Source organism: Cebus imitator, unplaced genomic scaffold, assembly GCF_001604975.1.
Source record: "Cebus imitator isolate Cc_AM_T3 unplaced genomic scaffold, Cebus_imitator-1.0 Scaffold88, whole genome shotgun sequence".
NCBI classification, from domain to species: domain Eukaryota; kingdom Metazoa; phylum Chordata; class Mammalia; order Primates; family Cebidae; genus Cebus; species Cebus imitator.
In genome coordinates, this window is record NW_016107403.1 from 6,386,583 (window position 1) to 6,396,064 (window position 9,482).

The 9,482-nt window shown below is 41.4% G+C and overlaps 1 protein-coding gene across 3 annotated transcripts in view; it reads right to left on the reverse strand.

Annotated features, from left to right (window-relative positions):
• The window catches only part of SULT6B1 (sulfotransferase family 6B member 1), a 49,555-nt gene that overhangs the window by 13,802 nt on the left and 26,271 nt on the right, over nt 1-9,482 (reverse strand). The window contains exons 1-3 of one of the 3 annotated variants that reach the window (XM_037740757.1): nt 7,397-7,459; nt 5,284-5,389; nt 4,195-4,307 (exon numbers count right to left, since the gene is read on the reverse strand). In XM_037740757.1, the coding sequence (XP_037596685.1) occupies nt 4,195-4,307; nt 5,284-5,389; nt 7,397-7,411 (234 nt within the window). In that variant the 5' untranslated portion in view covers nt 7,412-7,459. Of the gene's footprint in view, nt 1-4,194; nt 4,308-5,283; nt 5,527-7,396; nt 7,460-9,482 lie in introns of those variants that run through there. The other 2 variants (XM_017534904.2, XM_037740758.1) reach the window with 2 other exon arrangements.

Genomic DNA, 9,482 nt, shown 5'->3' on the forward strand with positions numbered 1-9,482 from the left:
TCCTCTTCCAATACTTTTCTTTCTTTCTTTCTTTCTTTCTTTCTTTCTTTCTTTCTTTCTTTCTTTTTTTTCTTTCTTTTTTGAGACAGAGTCTCACTTTGTCTCTCAGGCTGGAGTGCAGTGGTGCGATCTTGGCTCACTGCCACCTCTGCCCCCCGGGTTCCAGCGATTCTCCTGCCTCAGCCTCCCAAGTAGGTGGGCTTACAGGTATCTGCCACCACGCAGGGCTAGTTTTTGTATCTTTAATAGAGACAGGGTTTTGACATGTTGGCCAGGCTGGTCTTGAATTCCTAACCTCAGCTGATCCACCCACCTCAGCCTCCCAAAGTGCTGGGATTACAGGCGTGAGCCACCATACCCAGCCAATTTTCTTTAATTTATATTTTCTTACTTTGTGGAGATGAGGAATGAAGAATAATAAATAAACAAATAATTAAAATATTCTTGAATTTCTTAGTTGTACCCTGCTTACCATTTCCCAATCGTTTTTGTATTTTTTTTAATCACCTTCTCCCACAATTATATCAAATCCATTTTGTTCAAGACAGCTCATAATTTGAAATCTATACTTTCATTTAATTTGGATCTCTTCTATATTCAAGGTCTTTAACAGAAATAGCCAAGTCTTTCCACAGTTTCTGCAAATCCATTTTTAGCATCTAAATCTTTCTGTTTAACCAACTAAAACTCTAGGCAATAAAATATCTCAGTGGAACCTGAAAGCACAGAGTCCTTAAATGTCTGAGAAATGTTTAATGAGAGAAATTCTTGTCAGTGTATGGACTAAAGTGATTGATTCTTTTTCTGTAATCTATTTCTATAGATAATTTTGAAGATAAAATTATCAATTTGATCTGCTAGGATTAAGGGTTTTCACTTATAATCAGATCATTAGTATATGTTATGCAGGGAAGTAAGGCTTCAAGATTTTTTTGGAGACAGGGTTTTGCTCTTCTTGCCCAGGCTGGAGTGCAATGGCGCAATCTTGGCTCACAGCAACCTCTGCCTCCTGGGTTCAAGTTATTCTCCTGCCTCAGCTTCCCAAGTAGCTGGGATTATAGGCGCATGCTAACATGCCTGGCTAATTTAGTAGAGATGAGGTTTCTCCATGTTGGTCAGGCTGGTCTCAAACTCCTGACCTCAGGTGATCCACCCGTCTCAGCCTCCCCAAATGCTGGGATTACAGGTGTGAGCCACTGCACCCAGCACCATGTTCAACTTTTTTTTCTTTTTTTCTCTCCTAGTTTGTCTGTTTCTCGTGATTCCCGGCTTCAAGTTTTTAGTCCCACATCTGTAGAGGTCACTCACTGGTTGGTTGCTGCTACAATATAAATTCTCATTGCAAGTGATACAAGGATATTAAGATGTTTGTAGCCAATTGTTCTATAAAAACTTGGTGGAGATCCCAACTCAAGCAAGGGGGCAAAAAATGAAATTTTAAAAATAAAACACAATTTAAATGCATGCTATGGGCCTAAGTGGTGACTAGCAGTATAAAATCTGATTTACATCGAATTGTACCTTTAAACATTTGAAGCATTTTCATACTCATTCGCAACAATCCTCTCAAGATATTCTAACCCCCATTTTAGAGATTAAAAACAGGCTTTGAGGTTTTAAGCACTTTGTGCAAAATTGCACAGGTGGTTATTTTCAGATTAAGTAATAGAGTGTGGTGGCCATTAAACTGCACAGCCAAAAATCATGTACAGACACATGAGAAATTGTAAAGTTACTAAGAAGACTAGAAAAGCACCCAATGGAAAAACGGAAGTCAACTGTAACAAAATTAGATAGCTATATAATATATGCTACTATGTTCATTAAAATGTGTAATAAAGCCCAAAAGTAAGCAAAGAGTAGATACCTTTTTTTTTTTAAAAAAAAAAAAAACAGAGTCTTGCTCTGTCGCCAGGCGCCAGGCTGGAGTACAGTGGCGCAATCTCGGCTCACTGCAATCTCTGCCTCCTGGGTTCAAGCAATTCTGCCTCAGCCTCCCTAGTAGCTGGGACTATAGGCGCATGCTATAGTCCCACGCCCAGCTAATTTTTGTATTTTTTAGTAGAGACAGGGGTTTCACCATGTTGGCTAGGATAGTCTTGATCTCTTGACCTCATGATCCACCCACCTCGGCCTCCCAAAGTGCTGGGATTACAGGTGTGAGACATCGCGCCCAGCTGACTAGATACCTTATTTAAGGAAAAATATGTATTCCAGAAAAGTTCTCTGTAAAGCAAATAATTGTTAAGTGAAGTTCATTTCACTGATTTCCATTTAAAAATAAAAGACATATTGGCCGGGGGCAGTGGCTCATGCAGGTAATCCCAGCACTTTGGGAGGCCGAGGCTGGTGGATCACTTGAGGTCAGGAGTTTGAGAGTAGCCTGTCCAATGTGATGAAACCCCGTCTCTACTAAAAATACAAAAAATTAGCCAGGTGTGGTGGCACACGCTTGTAATCCCAGCTACTTGGGAGACTGAGGTAAGAGAATTGTTTGAACCCAGGAGGTGGAGGTTGCAGTGAGTCGAAATCACACCACTGCCCTCCAGCCTGGGTGCTCTGTCTCAAAAAGAAGAAAAATTGAAAGCTGGATAAATATTGGCATCATTTCTAAAGATGATTTTAAGCACTCTCCTTAGAAAGAGGTTATGCAAAGGCCTGGACAGGAGAAGTCTATGGGCCTTTTCCTTTCTTTCCTACCTAGGACAAAGCTTCTTATTGCCCCTGCTGGCCCATCCTATGTCGGTGTTCCTGGGCCAGTCTTGGCTGAGCCTTCATCAGGTTTGCTTTGGTACAAGTGACCCTCCCAGGTCCTTTGTTGCCATCCAGATCCAGGACTCAGCACCCACCCCCAAACCACCCTCTCTGAGTCTCCGAACACCTATCTCCTTTACCAGGTATATTCCTGCTACTTTGGCCTAATCCATGGAAATGAGCTTCCTTCCACCTAGATTCCAACTTTCAAGTTTGTATTTGGCATCATGCCAGTGTCTCAGTCACCTTCCAGATACTGTTACCTCAGTCCCAATCCAGTGGTTTTATGTAGTAGCTGAGTTCTGTCTGCCCGTTGGGAGTTTTGAAAGTTTTACTGAGACTATGGCTCCCCCTTGAATTCAGCCTTCCCTTCCCCGCTGCATTCTGGCATGTCTAGGAGTGGGGAGGGGCTGTCTTCCTTGCTCTTGCTCTGTGCAAGCACTGAAGTCCTGAGGCAGACCCTCCTCCCACTCCTTTCTTGCATTCCCTGGGCAGGGAGTAGAACATCCTGCCTCACACCCAAGCTCCAGTTGTGACTTGCAGTGTAAAATCTGGGAAGGTGAGTAATAACAGCTAGAGCGACCTGTTATCCCCTTCATACACATCAGTGACTTAACTCTCTTAGCTAATGCTTGACTCCTTCCCATCCCTTACACACACACAAATCATAACTGAGATAGGTAAATCAAAAATCACGTCTGGCTCATGCCCATAATCTTAGCACTTGGAGAGGACAAGGCAAGAGGATCACTTGAGCCCAGAAGTTCACTACCAGCCTGGGCAACAAAAGGAAACCCTGTTTCTGCAAAAAAAAATTTTTTTTTTACATTAGCCAGGTGTACTGGCACGTGCCTGTAGTCCCACCTACTCAGGAGGATGAAGCAGGAGGATCACTTGAGCCCAGGAGGTTGAGGCTGCAGTGAGCCATGATCATACCACTCACTGCACTACAACCTGGGCAATGAAGTGAGACTCCATTTCAAAAAAAAATCATGCCTTACTAGAAAAAGACTGGTGATTCCTATTAGCATCCTGCACAGGTTCATGTCTTCAGAGATGAGGCCTTTCTGTTCATTGTCTGAGGTTTCTCAGTTTACTTTTCCCCTACTTAAAATAAAAAGAACAAAAACAGGCTGCCTATACAGTACAGTTGTTAAGAGCTCAAATTAGAAAGCTTGGGTTCAAATCTTGGCTCCATCATTTATTAGTTCCTTGACCTTCGGCAAGTCCCTAGCAGTTCTATCTTTTGTGAAACGGTAGTAAGGGTATTTTGCGATAGAATGAGCTAATACCTGAAAATTGCTGAGGATATGACAAGCACACAGTAAATTGCAATAATTATTAGTATTGCACTTTATAAACTGAAAACTAAGGAATCTCCAAACTGGAAGAAATATTTCTATGATAATTTGCCATAAGGTTAAAGGCTGTTGTACTAACCTGATATTTTTCTGAATCTCCACATTCAAGAACTGGGAATTCTGGATATTCATACTTCTTTTTAGAAACAGCAAATATTAATTCACTGACAATGTGGAGAATCCAGTTTGAACCTATCAGAAAAATTAGAGAATAAAAGCTCATTACAATGTCTTGATATAACAAAAGCATGTTACTTTAGCATATACATGATAAAAATTAAAATCTACAACCATTCTCTGATGTGTATATTTAGTTCTTCTGTATTTGCAATAACTTGGGCTATGGAAAGAAATGGTTTGATGGAAAACAGCATTTACCTATATTAATATAAAATTCAACTTATTTCTCAGGTGTTTCCTTTAACAAGGGACAATACTTCTTTTTGGATCCAGAATATGTTCCTTATAGAACACTGTTATGTTATAGAAATTGTTTATTATAAGTTAAACATATTATTTTACATTAAATCAATACATATTTTCTACAGGAATCTATAACTTTAATTTTTGAAAACACAGCATCAGCTAAGAAAAAAGAAAAAAATATTAAATGAGGTTAGCTTTAACAAACAACAGTAGAAAGAATTCAAAGCAGATGGTAGAAAGCAGGATAATTTAGATTCTTCATATCTTATTTTCCATTAATGAATGATCTTTGTAACGTGATTTGAGAAACTGAAGGAGTAATATTTGATCCTGAAAAATAATTTATTACATGAAAATCATCAATGTAAATTATAGAAGTGGCCGTGCTTTAGTCCAGTCAGAAATCAAGACAAAATTGCTGCTACTGTCACTCCTCCTTGCCAACTGGACTTTCCCACGTTCATGCTCCTCCTTCCAGGCCTGCCATCCATCCCATTCCGCCATCCATCCTCCATCATGGCCTTTCCACACAGAGCTCTTCCTCCAGACCCTGGGGTTTTTAAATCTAGCAGTTCTATTTACTGATTTTACAACCTCGGTACTTAACCACAGTGGCCCTCCTCCTCACTGATGCTCTGCCAGATTCCTGCAATGAGGAACCACCTTTATCCCACCTGTCTCACACCCTCCCCAACCTACTCACTATGAGAAGTGTACTTGGAGGAAAAGCCTTGTTATTTACCACACTTTGGATAAGATGCTACCACGATGTCATCATATGTGGCTTCGAAGGTCTCCAGCGCTTGGAAAGTTTCCAAGGTGCACATGGTGATGGGGTAAGGAATCCCCTGATAGGTGAAAAATAAGTGAGAAAGTGCAGTTTCTTTAGATTTTTCTAAAGCTTCATCAATGTACTCAATAAATTTGGACTTATTGGCCATGGTGGCTCCCTGCTAATAAACCTGCTCTGTGGCTGTCCACAGGTAGTGATTGCTTTTAATGGAGATATGCAGGGGCTGGAATAAAGGGCTCCTCCCAGTCACATGAAAAAAACTATCATTCAATTCTTGTCCACCTCCCCCCCCCACTTTTGCATATCCTCCTGGCAAAAGCTAAACCACAGGTGCAAAACAGGCTAAGGATCAGGGAATTACTCCCAGTGTTGATTACATGACCATTTAGGAAACCTGCCCAGTGAAAGTAAGAATGGAATCTCCTAATAGAAGAATATATATATTAAATGTCTAATAATAGGCATTTAATCAGGCATGAAATTTTTCTTTTTTTTTTTTTTGCCCCCTCCCCTCCACCTCTCCACCTTTTCAGCATGCAATTTTTCTACTAGAAATTCACAAAATGAAACCTCAGTTCTCTCCTGGGTTCACAGATTTCCACACACATCCTATGTGGTGTGACAAGGAATCAGTGGGATTGTGAGGTAATTTGGTGGGGTGGAAAAGAGACCAGATTTGGGGGCAGTCTTGGGCACTGTTGCTTACTGGCTCAATAGATTTACAAGTCTAAAGACCTGAGTTTGAACCTTGACTCTACCATTTACTGGTTGTGTTACTCTGAGCTAATGATAATATATCTCTAAAAGTTTATGTAAAATTGTTAATAGTGGAAATGTATCTGAGTTACCTCGTATGGGTCCGCAGCAACCTCATTTCTTGCCTTTTTAGAAGAAAGAACTGGCTGAGAGCATAAGGCAGAAAAAGAGACTGAGCCAAGTTTCAGAGCAGGAGTGGAAGTTTATTAAAAAGCTTTAGAGCAGGAAAGACAGGAAAGCACACTTAGAAGAGATCCAAGTGGGCTACTTGAAGAACAAATGCAATGTTTAACCTTAATCCTAGGACTTTATATTGCTGGCCCACTTCCGGCATCTGACACCCCTTTCCCATGATTCTTCCCTTAGGGTGGGCTGCTCTCCTTACCTTCGGGAAGTGAGCGTGTGCAGTGTGTTTAGGAAGCTGTATGCATGCCCATCTGAGGCTTTCTTCCCTTTTCCAGTGTAGTGCCCCCAGAAGGTCATACTATGTCATTGTGTCTCTTAATGCACATGCTGGGAAGTTGCTTTTCCCTGGTATCTGTATTCAATTAACGAAGTACGACAGGTGTGGACCACCAGAAAATGGCCTCTCCCTGGAGCTCCCTGCCAATCACCCAACATTTCTGGTGGGGGAGAGCCCTCTCCTGCCTCCAATCATGCCTAAGTACCTGTAACAAAATGGGAATTGTGACAGTTGCTCTTCTTTTTTTTTTTTTTTTTTGAGATGGAGTCTTGCTCTATTGCCCAGGCTGGAGGGCAGTGATGCCATCCCGGCTCACTGCAACCTCCACCTCCTGGATTCAAGCTATTCTCCTGCCCCAGCCTCCCAAGTAGCTGGGATTACAGGCATGTGCCACCACGCCTGGCTAATTTTTTGTATTTTTAGTAGAGACGGGGTTTCACCATATTAGCCAGGATGGTCTATGATCTTCTGACCTCATGATCCACCCACCTCGGCCTCCCAAAGTGCTGGGATTATAGGCGTGAGCCACCACACCCGGCCCCAGTTGCTCTTCTTTAATTATCTAACAACACAATTGTGTGGTTCATAGAAGAGAACCACGTTATAAAGGGGAATATGCATGCAATGCTGTCTCTGGTCCTGTAAGCACATTTCCCTGTTGGTCAGGCTCTCTAGAGTGAGATGCCCACTCCCAAGGCCAGCGCCTTTCTCTAGCAGCCACTCTCCCCTTTTTCCTTTGGGTAGGTTGGCCCACACTTCCCATCTCCCTACAGCTTGGTGTGGCCCTGTGGCTAAAACAGCAAGTTGATGGCTCTCCAATCTTCTTTAGTCCCTTCCCCACACCTGGAAGGCAGACATTGTGTTGGCAAGCCAGATTTGCTAATTCGGAGGAAAGCAGCACTCCAGGGGGTGGCAGGCCAACAAGACAGAGAAAACCTGGCTCTCTGATGGCCTTGAGAAACAGAGCCACCCTCCCACGACCCACATTGTAGAACAGGCTTCCTTCTGACCTGTACGTGAAAGAGCATAATTGTGCATCTTGTTTGAGCCACTGAATTATTGGAATCTCAGCAGTTACAATTATAATTACTCCAAAGTGACAGCAGTTTAGCCTGTATCCTACCTGGCACATTTTCTGGGTCCAAATTTACTCTTTGACCTCTTATTAAGTCAAATATCTGTAAGAACCTAAAGTGCAATAAAAAATACATATATGTATAAAAAGTCAAATATCTATAAACACAGCCTGTATATTTCTTATTTCTCTCCCATTCTCTTTCCCACATCTTTCTTCTTACCCTTCTTCCATTTTTCTAAGAACATAATTTTTTTCAGTATAATTTATTTACCTTTCTCTGAATCAATGTTAACCAATTAAGAAGATGACTTCTGGGAGAGAGATCCAAGATGGCTGATCACTAGCAGCTCAGGATTGTAGCTCCCAGTGAAAGCGCAGAGAATGAGAGGACGCCACACTTTCAGACGAATTTTTGTTGCTCACGCACCAGGAGATTCCCAGCGGAGGAGCCCCACGGGTCGCCAGTGGCCGGTGAGGCGGTTTTGCCGCTGCCTTGGTGCGGTGGTTCTTGGTGCAGAGTCAGAAAAGCACCATCAATCATAACGCCACTGTTTTGGCTGGTGCAGTGGGTTGCTCAGATTTTAGTGCCGGGAATCAACAAGTTGGATGTCCACTCAGAAACCCAATTATAAAGACAGTAATTATAAAGACCACAGATGGATACATTTATAACGAAGGAAAGAAAACAGCCTAAAAAGGCTGAGAATACCCAAAATCAGAACGCCTCTCCCTCTACAGGGGATCACAGTTCCTTATCAGCAACAGAACAAGGCCTGATGGAGAACGAGTGTGTTCCATTAACAGAAGCAGACTTCAAAAGGTGGATGATAAGAAACTTCTGTGAATTAAAAGAACTTCTTCTAACCCAATGCAAAGAAACTAAGAACTTTGAAAAAAAGGTTTGACAAAACGTTAACAAGAATACACAATTTAAAGAGGAATATAAGTGAATTAATGGAGCTGAAAAACACAACACGAGAACTTCATGAAGTATGCACAAGTTTTAACAGCTGAATTGATCAAGCAGAAAAAAAGATATCAGAGGTCAAAGACCAACTTAATGAAATAAAACAAGAAGACAAGATTAGAGAAAAAAAGATAAAGAGGAACCAGCCAAGTCTCCAAGAAATATGGGACTATGTGAAAAGACCTAATCTACGCTTGACAGGTATACCTGAATGTGACGAAGAGAATCAATCCAAGCTGGGAAATACGCTTCAGGATATTATTCAGGAAAACTTTCCCAACCTAGCAAGGCAGGACAATATTCAACTCCAGGAAATACAGAGAACAGCACAAAGATATTCCTCAAGAAGACCAACCTCAAGGCAATTAATCGCCAGATTCACCAGGGTTGAAATGAAGGAGAAAATACTGAGTGCAGCCAGAGAGAAAGGTTAGGTTACCCATAAAGGGAAGCCTATCAGACTTACAGCAGATCTCTCAGCAGAAACCCTACAAGACAGAAGAGAGTGAGGGCCAATATTCAACATCCTTATGGAAAAGAACTTTCAACCCAGAATTTTACATCCAGTCAAACTAAGCTTCATAAGCGAAGGAAAAATAAAATATTTTGTGAACAAGCAAGCACTCAGAGATTTCATAACCACCAGGCCTGCTTTACAAGAGCTTCTGAAAGAACCACTACACATAAAAAGGAACAACCAGTATCAGCCTTTCTAAAAAATACCAAAAAGTAAAGAGCATCAACATAATCAAGAATTTACATCAGCTAATAGGAAAAACAGCCAGCTAACATTAAATGGCAGTATTAAATTCACATATATTATTATTAATTCTAAATTTAAATCGACTAAATCCCCCAATCCAAAGACACAGACAAGCAAAAAA